The sequence below is a fragment of the Mesoplodon mirus genome (genome assembly GCF_964341445.2).
Source record: "Mesoplodon mirus genome assembly, chromosome: 8".
Classification (NCBI taxonomy): Eukaryota; Metazoa; Chordata; class Mammalia; order Artiodactyla; family Ziphiidae; genus Mesoplodon; species Mesoplodon mirus.
The window spans coordinates 99753446-99780672 of NC_138984.1; the positions used below are offsets into that span (position 1 = coordinate 99753446).

The 27227-nt window shown below is 36.7% G+C and overlaps 1 protein-coding gene across 1 annotated transcript in view; it reads left to right on the forward strand.

The window, feature by feature from the left end:
- Positions 1–27227, forward strand: part of MAP3K2 (mitogen-activated protein kinase kinase kinase 2) — a 92836-nt gene that overhangs the window by 26433 nt on the left and 39176 nt on the right. Inside the window, exons 2-3 of the mRNA XM_082630064.1 lie at positions 22779–22847; positions 27074–27192. Of these exons, the coding sequence (XP_082486190.1) occupies positions 22841–22847; positions 27074–27192 (126 nt within the window). The 5' untranslated portion in view covers positions 22779–22840. The remainder of the gene's footprint in view (positions 1–22778; positions 22848–27073; positions 27193–27227) is intronic.

The window sequence follows — 27227 nt, forward strand, 5'->3', positions numbered from 1 at the left end:
ATATGTCAAAATCTACTTCCTTTTTAAGGCTGAATAATACTTCATTGTATACATATACACCATGTTTTGTTTATCCATTCATTTGTCAGTGAGCGCTTAGGTTGCTTTCACATTTTAGCTATTGTAAATAATGCTCCTATGAAAATGGAAGTACAAAAACCTGTTCGAGTCCCTGCTTTCAATTCTTTTGGGTATATACCCAGAAGTGGAATTGCTGGATCATATGGTAACTTAGTTTTTAATTTTTTGAGGAACCACCATACTGTTTTCCATAGTGACTGTACCATTTTACATTCCTACCAACAGTACACAAGAGTTCCAATTTCTCTACATCTTTGCCAACATTTATTATTTTCTTTTTTCTTGATAGTAACTATTGTAAGGGGTGTGAGATGGTGTTTCATTGTGGTTTTGATTTGCATTAGTTTCCCTAATGATTAGTGATATTGAGCATCTTTTCATATTCTTATTGGCCATTTGTATATCTTCTTTGAAATGTCTATTCAAGTCCTTTGCCCACTTTTTAATCATGTTGTTTTTTTGTTGTTGAATTGTAAGAGTTCTTTATATATTTGGACGTTAACCTCTTATCAGATAAATGGTTTGCAAACATTTTCTCGCATTCCATGTATTACCTTTTCACCCTGCTGATTGTGTCCTTTGAGGCACAGAAGTTTAAAATTTTTTAAACAGTTATATTGAGGTGTAATTGATAAAAAAATATAACTGCACATATTTAATGTATACAATTTTATGAGTTTGGACATATATGAACACCCATGATACCATCACCACTATCAGAGTAATAGACATATCCAACACCTCCCCCAAATTCCTTGTGTCCCCCTCCCCCCTTGTTTTTGGTGGTGGTAAGAGCACTTAACATATTTACCTTTTAAACAAAATTTTAAGTGCACGATACCATATTAATAACTTCAGGTGTTGTACAGCAAATCTCTAGAACTTAATCAGCATAACTGAAACTTTATGAACATTGAATAACAATGCCCCATTTCCACCACCTGCTGACCCCCCAACCCCACAACTATTTTATTCTCTGCTTCTATGAATTTGACTATTTTAGATACCTCATATAAGTGGAATCATGCGTTATTTTTCTTTCTATGACTGGATTGTTTCACTTAACATAGTGTCCTCCAGGTTCATCCATGAGATGTTTTAAATTTTGATGAACTTCAGTTTATCTATTTTTTCTTTTGTTGACTGTGCTTTTGGTGTCACATCCAAGACATTGTTGCAAAAATGAAGATTTCCCTCTATATTTTCTTTTAAGAGTTTTATAGTTTTAGCTCTTACATTTAGGTTTATGATCCATTTTAAGGTAATTTTTGTATTTGGTGTAAAGTAAGGCTACTTTTTTTTTTTTTTTTTTTGCATGTGAATGTCTAGTTTTCCCATCACCAAATGTTTTAAAAACTGTTCTTTCCCTGTTACATAGTCTTGGCACCCTTGTAAAAAGTTATTTGATCAAATATACAAGGGTTTAATTCTGGACTCTATTCTATTGGTCTTTATGCCAGCACCACATGTTGTTTTGATTACTGTAACTTTGTAGTGCGTTTTGAAATCAGGAAGTGTGAGTCCTCCTATTTTGTTCTTTTTCAGGATTGTTTTGCCTATTTGGCATCCTTTGAGATTCCTTATGAAGTTTTGGATGGGTTTTTCTATTTCCACAAAAACAAAAAATCGTTGGGATTTTGATAGGGGTTGCACTGAATATGTAGATCCCTTTGGATAGTATTGACATCTTAGTATTAAGTTTTCTCATCCGTGAACATGGGATGTGTTTCCATTTATTTATGTCTTTTTAATTTATTTCAGCAGCATTCGGTAGTTTTCATTGTATAAGTCTTTCACTGCTTTGGTTAAGTTAATTTCTAAGTATTTTATTCTTTTTGATGTTATTGTAAATGGAATTTTCTTAATTTCATTTTCAGATTGTTCATAGTGTATAGAAATGTAACTGATTTTTGTGTGTTGATCTTGTATCCTGCAGTGTTGTTGAATTTGTTCATTAGCTCCAGCACTCTGTGTGTGTTTGTGTGTGTGTGTGTGTGTGTGTGTACAGTCTTTAGGTATTTCTACATGTAAGATCATGTCACCTTCAAACAGAGATCATTTTACTTACTTCATTCCAATTTGGAAGCCTGTTTCTTTTCATGCCTAATTGCTCTTACTACAACTTCCAGTGTGCTATGTTGAATAAAAGTGGCCAAGTGGGCATCTGTGTCTTGTTCCTAATCTGAACCAGGAAAAGCTAAGGGGAAATGCTTTCAGTCTTTCACAATTGAGTATGATGTTGGGTATAGGTTTTTCTTATATGATCTTTATTATGTTTAGGAAGTTTCCTTCTGTTGCTAGTTTGTTGAGTGTTTTTATCATGAAAGAGTATTGAATTTTGTTAAATGCTTTTTCTGCATCAGTTGAGATGATAGTGTGTTTTTTCCCCTTCCTTCCACTGATATGATATATTACATTGACTTTTCATGTGTTGAACCATCCTGCCTTTTAATAATCCATCCCCCTTGGTTGTGATGAATACTCCTTTTAATATGTTGCTTAGTTTGGTTTCCTAGTACTTTGTTGAGGATTTTTGCATCAGTATTCATAAGAGATAATTGGTCTATAGTTTTCCTGTAATGGCTTTGTCTGGTTTTGGTATCAGGGTAATATTGGCCTCATCCAGTGAGTTAGGAAGTGTTCCTTCCATCTGGTTCTGGGCTTTTCTGTTTTTTATAAATTTATTTATTTATTTTATTTTTGGCTGCATTGGGTCTTCATTGCTGTGCGCGGGCTTTCTCTAGTTGCGGCGAGTGGGGGCTACTCTTCATTGCAGTGCATGGGCTTCTGATTGCAGTGGCTTCTCTTGTTGCGGAGCACAGGCTCTCAGCATACAGGCTTCAGTAGTTGCAGCACATGGGCTCAGTAGTTGTGGCTCGCAGGCTCTAGAGCACAGGCTCAGTAGTTGTGGTGCATGGGCTTAGTTGCTCCGCGGCATATGGGATCTTCCTGGACCAGGGCTCAAACCTGTGTCCCCTGCATTGGCAGGCAGATTCTTAACCACTGTGCCACCAGGGAAGTCCCTGGGCTTCTCTTGTTTGGAGGTTTTTTTTTGTTGTTTTTTGGGGTTTTTTGTTTGTTTTTTGTTTTTGGCAGTGCCACATGGCATGTGGGATCTTAGTTCCCCAACCAGGGATCAAACCCTTGCACCCCCTGCAGTGCGAGCATGCAGTCCTGACCACTGGGCTGCCAGGGAATTCCCTGATCCTTTTTATTTCTGTAATGTTCCCTCTTTCATTTTTGATTCTAGTTATTCGAATCTTTTCTTTCTTCTTAGTCTAGCTAAAGATTTGTCCATTTTGTTGATCTTTTCGGAGTATCAACTCTTGGTTTTATTGATTTTTCTCTGTTGTTTATCTCTTCTCTGTTTTGCTTCTCTCTGCTCTGATCTTTATTATTTCTTTCCTTTTGCTAGCTTTAGGTTTAGTTGTTCTTTTTCTAGTTCCTCAGGATGTAGAGTTAGGTCGTTGATTTGAAATCTTTTCTATTTTTAAAAAAATTTATTTATTTAATTTTTGGCTGTGTTGGGTCTTTGTTGCTCGGCGAGTGTGGGCTACTCTTTGTTGCGGTCTGCGGGCTTCTCACTGTGGTGGCTTCTCTTGTTGTGGAGCACGGGCTCTAGGCACATGGGCTTCATTAGTTGCAGCATGCAGGCTCAGTAGTTGTGGCTCGTGGGCTCTAGAGCACAGGCTCAGTAGTTTTGGTGCACAGGCTTAGTTGCTCCGTGGCATGTGGGATCTTCCCAGACCAGGGATGGAACCCGTGTCCCCTGCATTAGCAGGTGGATTCTTAACCACTGCACCACCAGGGAAGTCCCTTGAAATCTTTTTTTTAATGTATGCATTTACAGCTATAAATTTCTCCCTTAGCATTGCTTTTACTGCATCCCAAAAGTGTTGGTATGTTGTGTTTTTATTTTCACTTGTTTCTGGATATTTTCTAAATTCCCTTATGATTTCTCCTTTGACTTCTTTGGCTGATTAAGAGTTTGCTGTTTAATTTCTACATATTTGTGACTTCTCCAGTTTTCCTTCTGCTATTGATTTCTAGTTTCATTCATTGTGCTTGGAAAAAATATTTTGAGTTCAATCTTACTAAATTTTTAAGACTTTTTTGTGGCCTAACATATGATCTATCCTAGAGAATATTCCATGTGGAGTTGAGAAGAATATATATTCTGTTTTGGGGTGGAGTGTTCTGTATATGTCTGTTAGGTTGAATTGCTCTTAGTGTTGTTTAAGTCTTCTGTTTGCTTATTGATCTGTGTGGTCGTTCTATCCATTATTGAAAGTGGGGTATTGAGTGAACTGTTGTTATTGTTTAAGTATGTCTCTTTTTTTCTTCAATTCTATCAGTTTGCTTTATATATTTTGGAGCTCTGATGTTTATCATTGTTATATCTTTTTCATGAATTGACCCTTTTGTTAGTGTTTAATGTTCTTTTTTGTCTCTTGTAACAATTTTTGACTTACAGTCTATTCTGTTTGATATTAGTATAGCCACTCTGGTTTTCTTCTGTTTCTATTTGCATGGAATATCTTTTTCTGTCCTTTCACATTAAAGCTATTGTGTCGTTAGATCTAAAGTGAGTCTCTTGTAGACAGCATACAGGAGCATCATGCTTTTTAAATTCGTTCTGCCAATCTGTGCCTGTTGATTGGAATGCTTAATTACTTTACAGATAAAGTAATTACTGATAGAGAAGGCATTTTATTTGTTTTTTGTATTTTTGTATTTTTTTTGTCCCTCATTTCCTCCATCTCTGCCTATCTTTGTGTTTAGTTGATTTTTCTGTAGTGACGCAGTTTGATTTTTCTCACCTTTTTTTAAAATCTATATTCTGTTTTGTTGTGTGTGTGTGTGTACACACACATGAGGTTGCATATAACATCTTAAAGTTATAACAGTTTGTTTTGAATTGAAATCAACTTAATTTCAATCACATATGAAAACTCTATTTCTATATAGCTCTGTTCATCCCTGTTTATTGTTAGTGTCACAAATTACATTTTTATGCATTGTGTTCCTATTAACGTAGATTTAAAATTATTTTTGTGCATTTGTCTTTTATATCCTGTAGAAAATAAAAAGTGAAGTTGCAGACCAATATTGCAGTAATGCCGGTTTTTATATTTGCCCATGTATTTACCTTTACGGGCGGTCTTTATCTTCATATATCTTAGAGTTACTGTCTAGTGTTTTTTCATTTGAACATGAAGAAATTCCATAGCATTTCTTGTAGGGCAGTACTAATAGTAATGAACTTCCTTAGCTCTTGGTAGATACAGAATTCTTCGTTGGCATTTTTTTCTTTTAGCACTTTTAATGTATTATCCCACGGCCTTGTGGCCTCCACAGTTTCTACTGATAATCTTTTTGAGGATCTACATAATGAGTGATTTTTCTCTAGCTGCTTTCAAGATTCTCTCTGTCTTTCAACAGTTTGATTATATTGTGTCTTGGTGTAGACCTGCCTGGGTTTGTCCTACTTGGAATTTATTGAACTCCTTGGATTTGTAAATTCGTGTCTTCTGTCACATTTGGCAAGTTTTTGGCCATTACTTCTTCAGGTAATCTCTCTGCCCCTTTCACTCTCTTCTTCTCAGACTCCTATAATGTTTATATTGATATATTGGTCTGCTTGATGGTGTCCCATAAGTTCCTTAGGCTCTGTTCACTTTTCTTTATTATATTTTTCTATTCCTCAGCCTTGATAATTTCAAATATTCTATATTTAAGTTTGCTGATTTGTCTTTATACTCAAGTCTACTGTTGAACCCCTTTATTTTATTCTTCAGCTCTGGAATTTCTGTTTGGTTCCCTTTTGTAATTTCTTTTTGTTGATAATGTAATTTTGTTTATATATTGTTTTCCTTGTTTCTTTTTTTCTTTGTGTTTTCTTTTAGCATTTTAAACATATTTAGGACAGTTGTTTTAAAGTCTTTATCCAGTAAGTTCCTCACCTATGCTTCTCTAGGGCTGGTTTTCCCACTTTATTTTTCTTCCTTTGAATGGGCCATGTTCTCCTGTTTTTTGTTTTTTGTATGCTTTGTCATTTTTTGTTGAAAATTAATCATTTGAAAAAATGATCACTTCTCCCTGCCTTTGCAGACTTGTTCTGTGTCTATCAGACCAGTCTTTCACTAATAAGCCGAGTGTGCTTTGGGGCTTAGGATCAGCCCAGTGTGAAGGCTTTTTGTCTTCTCAGGCCTTTTCTGGGCATACCTTTTGCTAAATCTCCATGTGACTTCTTCAGTTTCCCCATATCCACAACTGCCCTTTTTTAAAAAATGCTGATCCCAGTCTCTCTACCATTAACCTCCATTGGAGGTTAATGGGGTCCCACTGTCCTGCATCTTGTACCCCAAACTCTGACCTTTCTGCTATATCTGACACTCCTTTTTTAAAAAAAAATTATTTATTTTGGCCACACCACATGTGCGGTCTTAGTTCCCTGACCAGGGATTGAACCTGCGCCCCCTGCAGTGGAAGTGCAGACTCTTAACCACTGGACTGCCAAGGAAGTCCCCACAACTGCTTTTAAAGGTCTTAAATTTCCAAAGGATCTTCCCCTTGAATCTTCTCCTCAGGGCCCTAGATGATCTGTTGTATGTATCATAATCTCTTGTTCCAGGCATTTGCAGGTCTGTAGGCCCCCTGCAGTTTACCCACATAGTACTGGCATCTTTTCCATTTGAGTTCTCAGGTACAACAGAGAGCAGGCAGTCCTTCAAGGAGCTCCCAGCAGCTTAGAACACTGCAAAGAAATTTGCTTTGTTCCCTCTAGTTTGGGGGAGGGATTTGGGAACCAGGCTGTTTGCTCTAGACCAAGACTGTGTAGGGAGGGGGTGGAGCAAGGTCAATAAAAATGCCACAAAATTTGTTTCTATTTTGAATGTAGCTTTTACTTGATTAGATATTTACTTGGTTGTTGTAGTCATTTAACTGTTTTCCAGAACTCCTAGTTTAACTGTTTTCCAGAGCTCCTATTTCACCAGCTTTCGGCTGACTTTAAATGTTCTGTGGGGGAATAAGGGCTTGGAGCTTCATAGTCCATCATGTTGCTGATGTCACTCCTGAGTATCTTATTTCTTTATATTGCCTACTAATAGTCTACTGTATAGATATATCACATTTTTCTTATCAACTCCTCAGGTGATGGACATTTGGGTTGGTTCCACTTTTTACTCCTATAAACAATGCTGCAGTGAATCCATTCAGTTTTGATGGAAAGACGCTATGCATCAAAAATGTCCTATCCATTTTATGAATCTTAAGTAACAACATATTAAATAGAAGTGTAAATATTTTAAATATACTTTAAAGATTTAAAGTATGTAAGTATATATGTATAGGCAGAATGGCATTTGTATTGTTAGAATGGCATCACTTTATAGCTCATACATCTCTGTTTAGTTAGTATTTTATTTTTGTCTGGAAATATCAATCAACATTTACATAGATATAAAAAGTTAATTTTTGCCTCTTTGTTAATTACCTATTCTGCATAAGAAGTTTCCTCAAAACTCAGGGGTTTAAAACAGCAAGCATTTGTTATCTCACAGTTTATGTGGAGCAGGAATCAGAGCACAGCTTATCTGGGTACTTTTGGCTCTGGATTCCTTACAAGGCTGCAGTGAGTTTTTTGGCCATGCTGTAGTCATTTTAAGGCTCACCTGGGGTGTCACCTGCTTCCTCATTCAGTTGGCTATTGGCAGGCTTAAGTCCCTGTTGGATGTTGGGCGAGATATTGTTTCTTTGCCATGTGAGCCTTTCCATAGGGCAGCTTACAGAATGTTGTCTGGCTTTCTTCAGAGGGTGCTACTGAGAGAGAGAGAGAGCAAGATAGAAGTCAGTCTTCTTGTAACCTAATTTCAGAGATGACATCTCATCATTTTTTTTCCTGTTCTTTTTGTTGAAAAGAGAGTCACTAGGTCCAGTTGTGCTTAACAGGAGGACATTACACAAGAACATGAAAATAAGTTTTCAGTATGCCATCTTGTTGAAGTGAATGCTTATAATTGAGGTTTTGGACAGTGAGGAACACTGTGATATAAAGGCTTTTCCCTAGTCTAAGCCTAAATGATTTTAGATAAAGACCTTAGATAGGTTGTGAGTGAAATGAAATGTGTGGTCAGTGTAAATTATTTTGTTTGGAAAGCTTCAGAAGATTATAGAGTGTTAATGATATTTCAATATAAATTATAGTTTTCATTTTTAACATATATTTTTGTGGGTTTAGTGTTTTAGAAAGTTGTTTGAATTATTGAGTTTCAGAAATAGGTTACTTTGTTTTAAGTGTATTTTGATTAGATCCTGGAACGAGAATGATTCCAGGACAAAGGATATATTTTGGAAAATAAAGCCACATACAATCAGAATTTTAAAAAACTTTTTTACATGATACATAGAATATAGGTCATCTTTGCTTAGACTGAATCTTTATAGGCTGAAATGTCATGAGATGCTCTCAATTTACCGTCAGCTTCTCGTACACCACTTTCATAGATCTCATTTAGCTTGTAATTTATTCATATCAGGACAGAGTCTTCTAATCATTAGTTTCCTATAAACGTGAAAGTCATTAAAGTCTTGTTAGAACAGTTTAACAAATTTAGATTGAGTACCAGTTTTGACTGTCATTTGTTGCTGAGGATAAAGAGTTACATAACATTTTGTTTGATCTCAGTGAATTCATGATCTGCTTGCGGATGGGGGTGTGCTTAATTATAATGAAATGCACTTTAAATAATTAGTTGTAGTACAGTATGGCAAAATACTGTCACACAGTTGGGTTTTTCTTACCTATATTTTAGGGACATATCTCTGTTAACATGCATGACACTGCAGCAGTGTCTTTTCCTCTTTTCTTTATGGGTCCATGGGCTTTTTGAGTGTGGAGTGCAGAACTGTCTTACTAATGTCTTGCTCATTTTCTTATAGTGTGAGTATTTGTGTAGACCTTTTTTCCCCTGTTCTTTTATAATTATTTTTTCCCCTGTTCTTTTAGATTTAGTTTTTTATCTTTGCAAGCTAACTTCTCTCTTCTCTTATCCCCCACCTCCCACTTTTTTGCTTTCTGTCTTTCATTCTAAAATACTCAGTGCATTCTATGAGCCAGGCACTGTCCTGGGCATAGGAGATGCAGTAACCAACCATATCAATAAAGTCTCTGTTCTTAAGGCTCTTGTGTGCCATTGGGGGTGGAGGTACAATAAATAAGTAAATTAACTAAATTAAAAGTATTTTTGTATCATGATAAGTTCTATCAAGAAGCAAAAATAGGATGATGCAAAAACAATAATTGAGTGAGTGGGAGAAATATTTTATATTGGATGGTCAGTAGACATGAGCAGCCATTTAAGGACTTGGGGAAAGACTCTTAGATGTAGAAAAAACAAGTGCAGAGGCCCTAAGTTGGGTGTTGTGAATTGAACAAAGTCAAATTGGTTATGCACAATTATTATGTTCTTTTAGGTAAATAAAGGTAGCTACCAATCAATGAAGTTACGTGAAGATCAGCTGCTTCCTTGTAATCTATTGGCTTATAATGAAAGTAAACCTTAGACTAAATTCTGCCAAATATAATAGACTTTTATTTTGCCAACATTTATTAGCAAGCAAGTTCAAAAATAGTAAGTGCCATTTGCTTTGTAAACATGTTAACTTCCCAACTTTCTATCCTTAAGGTACTTCAGCCATACCTTGCATGAAAGATACACTTGATATATAGATGCAACAAAATTGTAGAGGCAGGAGTTGGTTAATCTTATTGGCGGCATCAAATAACCAGAATCCTCAAAATGAATGACTGACCTTGGCACTATCTTTAAGAATATAGGCTTTTACAGAAATAAACCAACACACCTACGGTCAGTTAATCTTTGACAAAGGAGGCAAGGATATACAGTGGGAAAGAGACAGTCTTTTCAGCAAGTGATGTTGGGAAAACTGGACAGCCATATGTAAATCAATGAAGTTAGAACACACCCTCACACCACACACAAAAATAAACTCAAGATGGCTTAAAGACTTAAATATAAGACATAACACCATGAAACTCCTATAAGAGAACACAGGCAAAACATTGTCTGACATAAATCATACCAATGTTTAGGTCAGTCTCCCAAGGCAATAGAAATAAAAGCAAAAAGAAACAAATGTGACCTAATCAAACTTATAAGCTTTTGCACAGCAAAGGAAACCATAAACAGAATGAAAAGACAACCTATGGACTGGGAGAAAATATTTGCAAATGATGTGACCGACCAGTGCTTAATTTCCAAAATATACAAACAGCTCATACAGCTCATTAACAGAAAAAGAAACAACCTAATCAGAAAGTGGGCAGAAGACCTAAATAGACATTTCTCCAAAGAAGGTGAACAGATGGCCAACAGGCACACAAAAAGATGCTCAAATTGCAAATTATTAGAGAAATGCAAATCAAAACTACAATGGGTACCACCTCACACCAGTCAGAATGGCCATCGTTAAAAAGTCTACAAATAAATGCTAGAGAGGGTGTGGAGAAAAGGGAACCCTCCTACACTGTTGGTGGGAATGTAAATTAGTGCAGCCACTATGGAAAACAGTATGGAGTTCCTTAAAAAACTAAAAATAGAATTGCCATATGATCCAGCAATCCCACTCCTGGACATATATTGGGACAAAAAGATGCATGCAGTGTTCATAGCAGTACTATTTACAGTAGCCAAGACATGGAAACAACCTAAATGTCCATTGACAGATGAATGGATAAAGAAGATTTGGTATATATACACACTGGAATGCTACTCAGCCATAAAAAAAGAGTGAAATAATGCCATTTGCAGCAACATGGATGGACCTAGAGATTATCATATTAAGTAAGTTAGGCAGAGAAAGACAAATATCATGTGATATTACTATATGTGGAATCTAAAATATGACACAAATGAACGTACTTACGAAACAGAAACAGGCTCACAGACATAGAAAACAAACTTGTGGTTACTAAAGGGGAAAGGGGGTGGGGAGGGATAAATTAGGAGTTTGGGATTAGCAGATTCAAGCTAATCTATATAAAATAGATTTTAAAAAAGATTCTGTGTAGCACAGGGAACCATAATACACTATATTCAGTATCCTGTAATAAACCAAAAGAATATGAAAAAGAATATATATATGTGTAACTGAATCCCTTTGCTGTACACCACAAACTAGCGTTGTAAATCAACTATAATTCAATAAAAACATTCTAAAAATTTTAAAAAGAGAGTAAAGAATATGGGCTCTTATACGTTGTTCATGCAAGAGTAGAGGAATGTTGCTTTGGTATTTTAGCCAGCCTACTTATTTGAACCCCACCAGTTTCATGAATGAAAACTCATTTCTAATATCTTTCATGCCAGTTAATAACCACCAAAACACACATGCCCATTTTTATCATTTATTATGCATATAATAAAGGCTCTGATGTTGGGAATAAAAGGAAGAAGGATAGCAGAGACAGTAGTGACTGGAATGTAGCCTTTCTGAATAAATAGTAACTGAGCGTATTCCAGTTTTGTCCGTTGACCTAATAATGATCTCTGTAGCATTGTTTCCCTCTAGTACAGGATCCAGTCTAGGGTCAGGATGGATTAAGTTGCCATGTCTCTTTACTCTCCTTGAATCTGCAACATTTCCATAGCCCTTCTTTGACTTCTATCTCACTGGCATTTCTGAGGAATGCAATCTCCCTTTTTGTTTAAATACAATGTTTCTTATTTTTTATTTGTCTCAAGTTTCTTTATGAATTGTATTTAGGTTATACATTCTCAGAAAACTGCTTAGTTTATGTTGTGTCCTTCTCAGAGTATCACATCTAGAGACACAGGATGTTCATCCATCCTTTATATGTGATGTTAATTTTGATCACCTCATCAAGGACTTGCCCAAATTCTCCACTATATACTTACTGACTCCATTAAATTTGTTAGAGTGAAGATATCATAGACAGAGTGTAAGGAGAAGACACAGACCATAATGAACATATCCAACAAAGTTCTTGTATCTGAAATTTTAAAATGCGCAAAATACTTAAGCAGTCATTTTACAAAAGAGGATATTAAAGTGGCCAGTAAACCAATGAAAATGGTACTCAACATCATTAATCATCATATAAATGTAAATTAAAACTATAGTGAGATATTACACAACCACCAGAATGACTAATAGTGTTTCTGAGGATGTGGAAGAACTGGAACTCTCTTACATTGCTGGTGAGAGTATATATATTTAACACAATCACTTTGAAGAAATGTTTGGCCATAACTGCTAAAGCTAACTATATGCATGTCTTAGAGATCTAGCAGTTCCCTCCTTGGGTATATATCCAACAGAAATATGTGTTTATGTTTACCAAAAGGCATGTTCAAAGAGGTTCATAGAAGTTTTATTTGTAGTAGCCAGTAACTGGAAACAACCTTCATGTCCATCAGTAGTAGAATGGGTAAATTAGTTGAGGTATAGGCTTATAATGGAATATTATTACACAGCAATGAAAGCGAACAAAATACTCATACAGGTAATGTGGAAGAATTTCAGAGACATAAAATATCAAGTGAAAATAAATACAGGGAATTCCCTGGTGGTCCATTTAGGTTAGGACTCCATGCTTTCACTGCCAAGGTTGTGGGTTCAGTTGCTGGTCGGGGAACTAAGATCCTGCAAACTGCACAGTGTGGCCAAAAAAAAGAAAGAAAAAAATACAAAGTTTGTCTTGTGTGATTCAACTAACATGAAATTTTAAAAGGCAAAACTAATCTATGGCAATAAATGTCAAGATGATGGTTACCCTTGTGGGGAAAGGGTGACTGGGAATGGGTACAAAGGAGCCTTTATGGGTCCCGGAAATGTCTATATTTTAATCTGTTTGGTGGTTATGTGGGTAAATGCATATGTAAAATGTATATTTAAAATTTGTTCACTTTAGGTAAGTTCTGCATTCAAAAACTAAGGGTGGTAGGTAGAAAATGATGTTTATACCTCTGTTCCCTTCTTAGAGTTTTATAGATTTACCTTTTCCATTTAGTCTTTGATCCATTTTGAGTTAATTTTTACATATCATTTGAGGTAGGGGTCCAACTTAATGCTTTGGCATGTGGATATCCAGTTGTCCAGCACCTGTTATTGAAGACTGTTCTTTCCCCCATTGTCTTGGCACCCTTGTCAAAAATTATTTGACTATAGATGTTTGGGTTTATTTCTGGACTTTCAGTTCTATTCCACCAGTCTCTCTCCTTATGTCAGTACCCCCACTGTTTTGATTGCTATAATTTTGTAGTAATTTTTAAAATCAGGAAGTGTGAGTCCTCCAACTTTATTTTTCTTTTTCAATATTGTTTTGGCTCTTCAGGGTCTCTTGTAGCTCCATATGAATTTAAAGATCAGCTTTTCCATTTCTGCAAAGAAAGGCCATTGGAATTTTGATAGAGGATTTTGGTAGAGATTGCATTGAATCTGTATATCACTTTTTTTTAGAGTATAATTGCTTTACAGTGGTGTGTTAGTTTCTGCTTTATAATGAGTCTGTAGATCACTTTGAGAGTTTTGTCACCTTAAAAATATTTTGTTCCAATCCATGAACATGGGATGTCTTTCCGTATATTTAGATCTGTTTCAGTTTCTTTCAATAATGTTTTATAGTTTCCAGTGTACAAGACTTTTTGTTATTCTTTTGATGCTGTTATAAATGGAATTTATTTCTAAATTTTATTTCTGTATTGTTCAGTGCTAGTGTATAGAAATACAACTGATTTTTCAGTGTTGATCTTGTATCCTGCAACTGTGCTGAACTCATTCATTAGCTCTAATATTGTTTTTGTGAACTTCTTAGATCTTCTGTATACAAGATTGTCAACTGCAAATAGGGATAGTTTTGCTTCTTATCCAGTCTGGATTCCTTTGATTTCATTTTCTTGCCTCATATTCTGACTAGGACCTCCAGTACAATATTAAGTATGAGTGGCAAGACTGGACATCCTTGCTTGTCCCTGATCTTAGGGGGCACATATGCAGTTTTTCATCATTAAGTATGATGCTAGCTGTGGGTTTTTCATGGATCCCCTTTATCAGCTGGAGGAAATTTCCTTTTTTTCCTAGTCTTTTGAGTAGGCGGTTGGATTTTGGCACTTGCATTTTCTTTGTCTGTTGAGATGATCATGTATCTTTCTGTCTTTTATTCTATCAGTGTGGTTTATTACATTGATTTTTGTATGCTGAACCTACCTTGCTTTTGTGGGATATATCCTACATGTTCATGGTGTAGAGTCCCTTTTTTTTTTTTTTTTTCTTTTTGCGGTATGCTGGCCTCTCACTGTTGTGGCCTCTCCCGTTGCGGAGCACAGGCTCCGGACGTGCAGGCTCAGCGGCCATGGCTTACGGGCCTAGCTGCTCTGCGGCATGTGGGATCTTCCCGGACCAGGGCATGAACCCGTGTCCCTTGTATCGGCAGGCGGACTCTCAACCACTGCGCCACCAGGGAAGCCCTAGAGTCCCCCTTTTTAATGTTATGGATTAGGTTTGCTAGTATTTTGTTGAGGATTTTTCTATATTCACAAAGTTATCAATCTGTAGTTTTCTCTTGTAACGTGTTTGTCTGGTTTGGTTATCAGAGTAATACTAGGTTCAGTATTATTTTTTAAAAATAATTGGTGGAGTGCTCGCTTCGGCAGCACATATACTAAAATTGGAACGATACAGAGAAGATTAGCATGGCCCCTGCGCAAGGATGACACGCAAATTCGTGAAGCATTCCATATAAAAAAAAATAATTGGTGGTAATTCTTTCTTAAATGTTTGAAGCCATCTATCTGGGTTAGGACTTCTTATTTGTGAAAAGTTTTTAAATTTCTAATTCAATCTCTTTATTTCATCCAGGTGATCTAATCCATTGATATACAGTTCTTCATAGTATTGCCTTATCCTTTTTATTTCTGTAAGATTGGTAGTAATTCTCCTTTAATTCCTGAGTTTAGATATTTGTATCTTCCCTCTTTTTTTCCTTGGTTAATCTAGCTAAAATTTTGTCAATTTTATTGATCTTTTCAAAGAACCATTGTTTCATTGATTCAAAAAATTTCTATTGTGTTTTTGTTTTTTTGGTTTCTTTCCACTTTTAATCCTTATTGTTTCTTTCCTTCTACTTGCTTTGGGTTTAACATGCTCGTCCTTTTTTGGTGTTTTAAGGTAGAAGTTTAGTTTATTGATTTGAGATCTTTCTCTTTTTTTAAAAATATAAACACTAACAGTTACAAATTTCTCTCTCTCTCTCTCTCTCTCTCTTTTTTGGAGGGGGCCATGCTGCATGGCTTGCGAGATCTTAGTTCCTCCACCAGGGATTGAACCCGGGCCATGGCAGTGAAAGTGCTGAGTCCTAACCACTGGACTGCCAGGGAGTTCCCAACAGTTATAAATTTATCTTTAAGTTGTACTTTAGGTGTATCCAGTAATTTTCAGTATGTTTTGTTTTTATTTTCATTCTTCTCAAAGCATTTTCTAATTTTCCATGTGACTTCTTTTTTGTTCCATTGGTTCTTTAGGAATGTGTTGTTTAATTCTCACATACTTGTAAATTCCCCAAATTTCCTTCTATTATCAGTTTCTCATATCATTGCATTGTTGTCAGGGAACATACGTCATATTTCTTAAATCTATTTATACTTGCTGAGATAAGTTTTATTGCCTAACAAGTGGTCTGTCCTGGAAAATGCTGCACATGTATTTGAGAAAAATGTGTATTTTTCTGTTTTGGAGTTGAGTGTTCTATAGATATAGTGCTCTCTATCTATATAGCATTATTTTATCTGTATAGCATATTATAGCATTATTTAAGTCTTCGTTTTTTCATTGATTTTCTTTTTACTTCTTTTATCCAGTATTGAAAATGAGGCATTGAAATCTCCAACTGTTATATTTGAATTGTTTATTTCAAGTCTATCTTTTTTTTTTCCATGCATTTTGAGAGTCTGTTGTTAGGTGCATACATGTTCATAATTACTATATCTTGTTGATAAGTTGGCAATTTTTTCACTATAAATGTCCTTCTTTGCCACTAATAATGATTTTGTAATATATTCTTTTTTATATTTAATAATTATTTATTATTTATGGTTATAGGAAACAAATTTTAAACAAATTTGCATACATGTTTTGTTGCTGTGATATATGAGAGACTGATCAATAAAAGACTGTCAAGCATAAAAATATCAATGTATAACATCAGGATAAAATTCTGTTGGGGGTGCTTCCCTGGTGGAGCAGTGGTTAAGAGTCCGCCTGCCAATGCAGGGGACATGGGTTTGTGCCCCGGTCTGGGAAGATCCCACATGCTGCGGAGCAGCTGGGCCTGTAAGCCATGGCCGCTGAGCCTGTGCGTCCAGAGCCTGTGCTCCGCAACGGGAGAGGCCACAATAGTGAGAGGCCTGCCTACCGCAAAAAAAAAAAAAAAAAAAAAAAAAAAAAAAATTCTGTGGGGGAAGTGAAATGGAAATATAATTTCAAGGAGTAAAAGGAATGATGTAAAATGTCTGATTCTTTTTTTTTTTCTTTTTTTTTTTTTTTTTCTTTTTGCGGTATGCGGGCCTCTCACTGTTGTGGCCTCTCCCGTTGCGGAGCACAGGCTCCGGATGCGCAGGCCCAGCGGCCATGGCTCACGGGCCCAGCCGCTCCGCGGCATATGGGATCCTCCCAGACCGGGGCACGAACCCGTATCCCCTGCATCGGCAGGCGGACTCTCAACCACTGCGCCACCAGGGAGGCCCAATGTCTGATTCTTAAAGAGCTTGTCTTGTACTTTTAAAATGGGTGATGGTGGCTCTCACATCATAATGATGCTTTTTTTCCCCCAACATTTTTATTGGAATATAATTGCTCTACAATGGTGGATTAGCTTCTGCTGTATAACAAAGTAAATCAGCCATACATATACATATACCCCATATCCCCTTCCTCTTGTGTCTCCCTCCCACCGTCCCTATCCCACCTCTCTAGGTGGTCACAAAGCACCAAGCTGATGTTGCTGTTCTATGCAGCTGCTTCCCACCAGCCATCCATTCTACATTTGGTAGTGTATATATGTCCATGCCACTCTCTCACCTTGTCCCAGCTCACCCCTCCCCGTCCCTGTGTCCTCAAGTCCACTCTCCACATCTGCGTCTTTATTCCTGTTCTGCCCGTTGGTTCTTCAGAACCTTTTTTTTTTTTTTTAAGATTCCATATATATGTGTTAGCATACAGTATTTGTTTTTCTTTTTCTGACTTACTTGGTATGACAGACTCTAGGTCCATCCGCCTCACTACAAATAACTCAATTTCATTTCTTTTTATGGCTGAGTAATATTCCATTGTATATATGTGCCATATCTTCTTTATCCATTCATCTGTCGATGGACACTTAGGTTGCTTCCATGCCCTGGCTATTGTAAATAGTGCTGCAGTGGATACTGTGGTACATGACTCTTTCTGAATTATGGTTTTCTCAGGGTATATGCCCAGTAGTGGGGTGACTGGGTCATATGGTAGTTCTATTTTTAGTTTTTTAAGGAACCTCCATACTGTTCTCCATAGTGGCTGTATCAATTTACATTCCCACCAACAGTGCAAGAGGGTTCCCTTTTCTCCACACCCTCTCCAGCATTTATTGTTTGTAGACTTTTTTTTTTAATTTATTTTTCGCTGTGTTGGGTCTTCGTTTCTGTGCAAGGCCTTTCTCTAGTTGTGGCAAGTGGGGGCCACTCTTCATCGCGATCTGTGGGCCTCTCACCATCGCAGCCTCTCTTGTTGCGGAGCACAGGCTCCAGATGCGCAGGCTCAGTAGTTGTGGCTCACGGGCCCAGTTGCTCCGCGGCATGTGGGATCTTCCCAGACCAGGGCTCGAACCCGTGTCCCCTGCATTGGCAGGCAGATTCTCAACCGCTGTGCCATCAGGGAAGCACCGTTTGTAGACTTTTTGATGATGGCCATTCTGACTGGTGTGAGGTGAAACCTCATTGTAGTTTTGATTTGCATTTCTCTAATGATTAGTGATGTTGAGCATCCTTTCATGTGTTTGTTGGCAATCTGTATATCTTCTTTGGAGAAATGTCTATTTAGGTCATCTGCCCATTTTTGGATTGTTGTTTGTTTTTTTTGATATTGAGGTGCATGAGCTGCTTGTATATTTTGGAGATTAATCCTTTGTCAGTTGCTTCATTTGCAAATATTTTCTCCCATTCTGAGGGTTGTCTTTTCGTCTTGTTTATGGTTTCCTTTGCTGTGCAAAAGCTTTCAAGTTTCATTAGGTCCCATTTGTTTATTTTGTTTTTATTTCCCTTTCTCTAGGAGGTGGGTCAAAAAGAATCTCGCTGTGATTTATGTCATAGAGTGTTCTTCCTATGTTTTCCTCTAAGAGTTTTATAGTCTCTGGCCTTACATTTAGGTCTTTAATCCATTTTGAGTTTATTTTTGTGTATGGTGTTAGGGAGTGCTCTAATTTCATTCTTTTACATGTAGCTGTCCAATTTTCCCAGCACCATTTATTGAAGAGGCTGTCTTTTCTCCATTGTATATTCTTGCCTCCTTTATCAAAGATAAGGTGACCATATGTGTGTGAGTTTATCTCTGGGCTTTCTGTCCTGTTCCATTGATCTATCTTTCTGTTTTTGTGCCAGTACCATACTGTCTTGATTACTGTAGCTTTGTAGTATAGTCTGAAGTCAGGGAGCCTGATTCCTCCAGCTCCGTTTTTCTTTCTCAGGATTGCTTTTGCTATTCGGGGTCTTTTGTATTTCCATACAAATTGTGAAATTTTTTGTTCTAGTTCTGTGAAAAATGCCATTGGTAGTTTGATAGGGATTGCACTGAATGTGTAGATTGTTTTGAGAGGTATAGTCATTTTCACAATGTTGATTCTTCCAATCCAAGAGCATGGTATATCTCTCCACCTGTTTGTATCATCTTTAATTTTTTTCATCATTGTCTTACAGTTTTCTGCATACAGGTCTTTTGTCTCCATAGGTGGGTTTATTCCTAGGTACTCTATTCTTTTTCTTGCAGTGGTAAGTGGGAGTGTTTCCTTAATTTATTTCTCTTTCAGATTTTTCGTCATTAGTGTATAGGAATGCCAGAGATTTCTGTGCATTAATTTTGTATCCTGCTACTTTACAAGATTCATCGATTAGCTCTAGTAGTTTTCTGGTAGCATCTTTAGGATTCTCTATGTATAGTATCATGTCATCTGCAAACAGTGACAGCTTTACTTCTTCTTTTCCGATTTGGGTTCCTTTTATTTCTCTTTCTCTCTGATTGCTGTGGCTAAAATTTCCAAGACTATGTTGAATAATAGTGGTGAGAGTGGGCAACCTTGTCTTGTTCCTGATCTTAGAGGAAATGGTTTCAGTTTTTCACCATTGAGAAGGATATTGACTGTGGGTTTGTCATATATGGCCTTTATTATGTTGAGGTAAGTTTTCTCTTTGCCTACTTTCTGGAGGGTTTTTATCATAAATGGGTGTTGAATTTTGTCAAAAGCTTTTTCTGTATCTATTTTGATGATCATATGGTTTTTCTCCTTCAATTTGTTAATATGGTGTATCACATGAATTGATTTGCATATATTGAAGAATCCTTGCATTCCTGGGATAAACCCTACTCAATCAGGGTGTGTGATCCTTTTAATGTGCTGTTGGATTCTGTTTGCTAGTATTCTGTTGAGGGTGTTTGCCTCTATGTTCATCAGTGATATTGGCCTGTGGTTTTCTTTCTTTGTGACATCTTTGTCTGGTTTTGGTATCAGGGTGATGGTGGCCTTGTCGAAGGAGTTTGGGAGTGCTCCTCCCTCTGCTATATTTTGGAAGAGTTTGAGAAGGATGGGTGTTGGTCTTCTCTAAAGGTTTGATGGAATGCGCCTGTGAAGCCGTCTGGCCCTGGGCGTTTGTTTGCTGGCAGATCTTTGATCGCAGTCTCATCTTCAGTGCTTGTGTATCATGTATTCATTTTGTGTGCTGTTAGTATAGCTGGGTCTCCTTTGGCTACTGTTTGCACGGTATGTCTTTTTACAGTCTTTTACTTTCAGCCTGTTTTGTGCCTGAATCTATAATGTGTCTGATGTAGACACAGCATATAGTTAGATCTTGTTTTTTAGCCTAGTCTGCTCATCTCTGCCTTTTAACTGGTTTGTTCCTTTCTCTTATATTTTATATAATTACACATAAGGTAAGATTACATCGGCCATTTTATGTTTGTGTTCTATGTGTTTTGTATCTTTTTTCTTGTTGTTGTTCCTCATTCCTCCCTTACTGCCTTCTTTGTGTTAAATAGATATTTTGTTGTGTGCTATTTAATTCTCTCATTTCTTTTGCCATTTAAAAAAATGTATTCTTCAGCCGTTGACCTGGGGATTAAAATTAACATCTCAACTTAAAACAATGTAGTTTGAGTGAATGCCACTTAATTAGAGTGGCATACAAAACTTTCCTTTTAACTCCATCCCTCCTCTTTCCTTTGTACTACACAAAGGGAAATTTGTGTATATTGTTGTACAAATTATATCTATATATTGTACACCCAACAACACGCTTATAATTACTGCTTTATGCAGTTTCTTTAAACTTGTCTGTTAATTTCCTTCTGCTGTTTGTATACAAAAGAGTTAACAGAGCCTCACTGCTTATCCTTGGAATGAACTGCTTATCATTGGCTGGCATCTGAGAACTTGGATTTCAGGAGAGTTCCCACCTGCCTAACTGATAAGAATGGGTTATTGTGCCTAAGCTGCTTATACAAACAATATAGTTTATGCTGAACACTTGCTTTTCATCTGGGAATCTGGAATTTTTTTATGTGTCTAGTTAGTCTGACATTTAGGCTTTCTCAGGGTCAGTTTCTGTTGATTGCTTTTTCTCTGTGTATGGACTAATATCTTCGTATGTCTCATTTTTTTCTTGAAAACTGGATATTTAAAATATTATAATGGGCCACCTCTGGAAATCAGATTCTTCGCCCTCCCCAGTGGTTTTTTGTTTGGTTGGTTGTTTGTTTTTTGGCTGTGCCACACAGCATGCCGAATCTTAGTTCCCTGACCAGGGATTAAACCTATGCCCCCTGCATTGGGAACATGGAGTCTTAACCACTGGACCACCAGGGAAGTTCGCTCCTCAGTGTTTTTTGTTTATTGTTCTTATTTGTTTGTTTAGTGACATTTCAGAACTCACTTTTTAAAGTCTGTATTCTTTGTCATATATGGTCACTGAAGACTGCTCTTAGTTTAGCTGTCATCTAATGATTAGACACAGATTTCCTTAGATACTTGGAACAGATAAGTCTTGAAGTCTTTTTTGAGTGGTTTTCTGTGTGTGTTGGGGGTGGCCTTTAACATTCTCCCAGGCATTTACAACTCCACCTTATCCTTTACTTACTGCTACACAGAGCCTCAGAGTTAGCCAGAGGTGAAAGCCGAGGGCCTTCTTAGGCCTTTCTTGAGTAAGCAACAGCCTTGGGCATTTGTGTACCTTCTAGAGTCCCAGGAGTCTGTTGGAGCTTTTCAGAGTTCCCTGTTGACATCTCATTTCTCAGCTTTTCTAAAAAAGTTTTTTCTTAACCTATTGTTTGCCCAACTATTTTCCCCTTCCTCAGACAGTTGACATATGTTGTCCCTGATTGATTTCAGCAAACACTCCCAAGTTCTTTGCAATGGAAAAGCTTTGAGTCAGGTTAAATAAAGGCAGCCTTTCAAATGGGGTCTATCAGCCAACCATTAGATAGGCCACATAATGACAGTTTTTTTGGAATCAGACTTTAAAGGCCTTCCAGTTCCATTCTGCGCTTTCCAGTTGCTGCCAGTCTGCTCATTTTCATGGTGACTGTGGGCTGTTGGTTTAGATTGCTACTTTGGAGCTGGGAGTAAGGGGCAGGAAGATAGGAATAGGGAAGGTCAGAATGCCACAAGGTTCTCTCTTTTTACTGTGACTCCTAAATGCTGCCCAGATTGCTGCAAACTTTGGGTTAATTCCTTTTTGTTGATGGTGATAGTATTTTCTTTCATGGAGATTTGTAGGCCTTTACTATTTTGTTGATGTCTCTAAATATGACATTTGCCACTCAGTCTTTATATCTGCCATTGCCCTGTGGGAACTTCAGTTTTGTTTTTGTTTTTTTTGATATTTATTTATTTATTTTTGGCTGCGTCAGGTCTTAGTTGTGGTGCGCGAGCTTCTCTGTAGTTGTGATGCATGGGCTCCAGAGCACGTGGGCTCAGTAGTTGTGGCATGCCAGCTTAGTTGCCCCGCTGCATGTGGGATCCTAGTTCCCCTACAAGGGATCAAACCCGTGTCCCCTGCATTGGAAGGCGGATTCTTATCCACTGGATCAACAGGGAAGTCCCAGAACTTGAGTTTATTAGATTATCTCTTAAGTTTTTTGACTCTCAAAAATTGTTTTGTTTTGTTTTGCTTTAGCTTAGATAGATAGGAATCTGAAAAATACTGAGGTAAATTTAATTTAAAATAATAATAATTTTCAGTTCCTTCTCAATAATTGATTATCTGGAAAAAAGAAAGCACTTCTCCCCAGCAAAATGTGTAAAGTAATAATATTGTGCATTCACATTAGTGTTATTTATACTGACTTTTCTCTTTTTGTGGCTACCTCTTCTCTTCCTTCGTCTTATGAACGTGTTCATCTTTTTACCTTCTTAGGCAATAGAGAATGCTGATGAGAGAACCATTTCCCTAATTTTCACATAGTCAAGCTGATTGCCATGATGGGTGAGTTCCAACTAAAAGCATTTCTCATCTATAATTAAAGGATAAAATGGGAGGGAAAACTTTTTCTCTGTGTGTATGATAAGCTTTTTATGAAGAAGTTTTATGATTAAGTAGATCTATGTAATATTTTACATTTATTTACTTAATAGATTTTCAATTAAAGCACTTTTGTGTTGCCTTTTACAGTTTTGGGATAACCAGTTTATGCAGGACATAGTATGGACACATTCAAAATAAACTGTTAGGATGGATTGTGATTTTCTTAGAACCTGGTGGCCAGAGAGAATACTTGGTAAAGAAACCTGATTTTAAAGATAGAATAAATGCTGAAGAATGAATTGTTATAATTACTCAACAGTGTAATAATATAGATAGGCTAAAGAAAATAGCTGCATAAAAATAATAAATCATAAAACTTTATAAAAGAATAGAGCAGTAAATCATTGGTGCTTGAAGAGGATATGTTTTACAACTCTTGTGAATTTTCCTGTGGTGTCATAATGTTAATGGAAAGAGAGGCTAAAGTATGGGAATGGATTGTGGGTGTTCAGTTTATATATCATTTTGTTTTCTTCTTTACTCTCTTTTCTTTCTTTTCTTTTCTTCTCTTTTCTCCTTGGGATTGAGCGTTCCAATGTGAGGCAGGGATTGGACAGTGAAACACTAGAAAGAAATGGAGCAACTGGCCTGTCCTATCTTAAATGGGGAAAAATGGACTGGGTAGTTGGAAGCTAAGGTTTTAAACTTAGACCAGTATCTTATAATGGTATCTTAATGCTGACATGTATTTGCCAATGTTTGTCTTTGTCACACTTTTCCTACCACTTGCTTAACAAATGTATCAATATTAGTCACTCGGATTTCCCTGGTTGGTGCAGTGGTTAAGAATCTGTCTGCTGGGGCTTCCCTGGTGGCGCAGTGGTTAAGAATCCACCTGCCAATGCAGGGGACACGGGTTCAAGCCCTGGGCCGGGAAGATCCCACATGCTGCAGAGCAACTAAGCCCGTGCGCCACAACTACTGAGCCTGCACTCTAGAGCCCACAAGCCACAACTACTGAAGCCCATGCGTTCTAGGCCCGATGCTCTGCAACAAGAGAAGCCACTGCAGTGAGAAGTCTGTGCCCCACAACGGAGAGTAACTCCCACTTGCTGCAACTAGAGAAAGCCTGTGTGCAGCCACGAAGACCCAATGCAGCCAAAAATAAATAAATAAATTAAAAAAATATATTAGTCACTCATATATGTATATACATGGCATTTAGGCCAAGGAACTTTAATTTGTCCGTGTTCTTTAGTGGAAGGGCTAGCACACTTTCAGTGTGTCTACTCGTGGTAAGTGTGTAAAACAATCCTCCACTTTCCTACTTTCTAAATTTCTCTTCTACTGTCTCTTTTATTTATTTATTTATTTACTTACTTACTTACTTACTTATTTATTTAAATTTAAAAATTTTTGGCTGCGTTGGGTCTTCATTGCTGCACGCAGGCTTTCTCTAGTTGCGGCAAGTGGGGGCTACTCTTCGTTGTGGTGCGCAGGCTTCTCATTACGGTGGCTTCTCTTGTGGAGCATGGGCTCTAGGCGCGTGGGCTCAGTAGTTGTGACTCGCCGGCTCTAGAGCGCAGGCTCAGTAGTTGTGGCACACGGGCTTAGTTGCTCCGCGGCATGTGGGATCTTCCCGGACCAGGGCTCGAACCCGTGTCCCTTGCATTGGCAGGCAGATTCTTAACCACTGTGCCACCAGGGAAGCCCTACTTTCTCCTTTTTTAACCATGAGTGCAGTGCCATCATGTGGTCCAAATTCTCCACTTCTGTCACCTTCGCCTCCAATTCCAAATTGGATATCCTTTTACTGAATTCATACCAACTTTTCATTTTTGTTGCTCTCACTTGCAGTCTGAACTTTATATTAAATTGATTTATACCATACTTCTCAAATGATACTTATAGTATGCAAAGAACATTCATTGCTTAAAAACATGTACAAAGCTAATCACAAGAAACTGAATATTTAAAAGTGTGTCACAGATAATTGAATGTTTGACTGAAGATTTTCTCCTGTAGTTTTAAAGTAAAATAAGAATATAAGATATCAAGTTAAACATTTCTGATAAATTTTTTATTTGAAATTATTTCCCAAGTATTTTCCGGTTTTCTGCTCAACTCCTGTCCTTTTAACGTGTGTCAGAAATACACTGCTTCTCCTGTGTGACTGTTGGTCAGGCTCTGGGATCCTTCAAGCATCCTCTCTGCCATTTGGACCAACTCATGATCCTGTGATGTTTATAACCTGTCTAAGTTTCCTAGTACCTGTAGCCACCGTAGAGATTCTTAATAGCGTAAAACAGTCTAGGAATAGTTAGAACAGTGCTTGTAGTGTATGTCCACCACTTTGCTTGATCCTTTGGGGGTTTGTTAGCTTACATCTTGTCAAAAGTAACTTATCTACCGGGTACTAATTTACCATCTGATTCTCCTTCATTCCAGAAAAAGAAGGAATTCAATTAAATAACCCTTCAGCTGTTTGTCATCTCCCTAAGAAATTACGTTTATTCAGATGGCTCTCTTTACTTTTTTACATGTACTATAGAAAACAGTACTCATTTTTTTAAACAAGGAAGTTAGTATATGTAAATGTGATAAGAGATTTAAGCCAAAGCCTTCCCAGGCATTTATTTATTTTGGTGTTATAATATTAAACATGTAATATTAAACATTAAATATTGCGAAAATGCCTAAATTCAAGTGTTTAATGAAGAAAGTAAAACATAGATATGTTTAAGAGTTTTCCTTTCCCCAGTATAGAATTAAGGGTCTTACTTTTCTTAAGAAGGTTACATCAGATAATTTTATTCCAGTTCAGATCATTTTCAACTTATTCTTTTCCTAAGGGACGATTTATTTTTATCAGTAAATGACATAATCTGGCTTGGGCCCATATACAGTACACATGTTTTGATTACATTATACCCATCTGGCTCAGTTACTGTTTGGCTAAGCTAATATTATGTAGAAATTTTATTTTACAAAGAATACTTTGTGAAGGATTAACATTTTCTCCAGACCTGGAATTTATTAACAAAACCTTTGGAGCCATTATTTTAATTTTAATATGCAAGTTTTTTCACTGTAGAACAGAATATATTGAGTGTTATAAAAAATTAACATGTTAGAGAAGTCAGCTGTTTGTGTGTTTGAAAGACTGATGAAGCCATTGACTTGCCTCATTCTTTTTAATGATCTCCCTTTACAGGATAAAGCATGTTTTAATTACTACTGCTCTGGAACATAAATTATTCTTCGCCAAAATGGTTACATTTTAAAATGTAAGCTGTAAAGTCCCTCAGTTCCTTTATTTACCAGTTGTTGATTATCATTAGTAGAGTTGATTTACTAGTGAAAATCAATTAAATTGTCTCTGAAGTTTTCCAGAGATCATATAATTGACATTACTAGGAGGCTCATGCTTATAGTCTTAAAAAGAAATCTTTGATGTGTTTGGAAGAGATTAAAAGTTCATGGTTCATGATCCTTTCATTCAGTTTTATGGATTCATTACTTTTTTCTTTTAAGTTGTTAGTGCTGAGACCATTAAATAGTTTGTTAAATGTAGTCTTGTTGAACGTTATGGTGAAGAAGTTAAAAAAAAAAACACTTCCAAGTATCAGTAGGTCTTCATCCACTGATAAAGCATTTCTTTGTTTCTGACTTGAAGTATTGATGAAAGAGAAAAACTCTAAAAGGCGTTCCATACTTTGAACATAAATGTTAAATAATGATGGTATTTATAGAAAGTTGTTTATTTTTTCCCCACTTGTTTTAATTAAGATTTTAGATGTCTTGTTGATGTTTTGTTTAGGAGTCATAGAAAAGAATTTGTCATAACAGGGCTGTTTTGACCCATATGCTAGGATGTTACATCATTAGAAGCATCAGAATGACTTTACTTGCCTTATAAATGTCTCGTGTGAACACCTATGCAAGTAAGATGCAAGTGCTTGAGTCTAGTGCAGTTTTAATGTTACTTGTCTTCAGTTTTTAAATGACTAAATTTTTATTTCACCAAAATAGCAGGAATGTAGGCATTGAAAATGTTCTAGATGCATTTTTGCATTAAATTAATGTATTTTTGCATTAAATTTTACTATAAATTTTTGTATTGGTGTCTATGATAAATACATATTGAAATTACAATTCTGTGTATATGTTATTTTAAAAATACCTAGATGATCAGCAAGCTTTGAACTCAATCATGCAAGATTTGGCTGTTCTTCATAAGGCCAGTCGACCAGCATTATCCTTACAGGAAACCAGAAAAGCAAAATCCTTATCACCAAAAAAGCAGGTATTTGTCTCAATAATATTTTAATAAATATATAT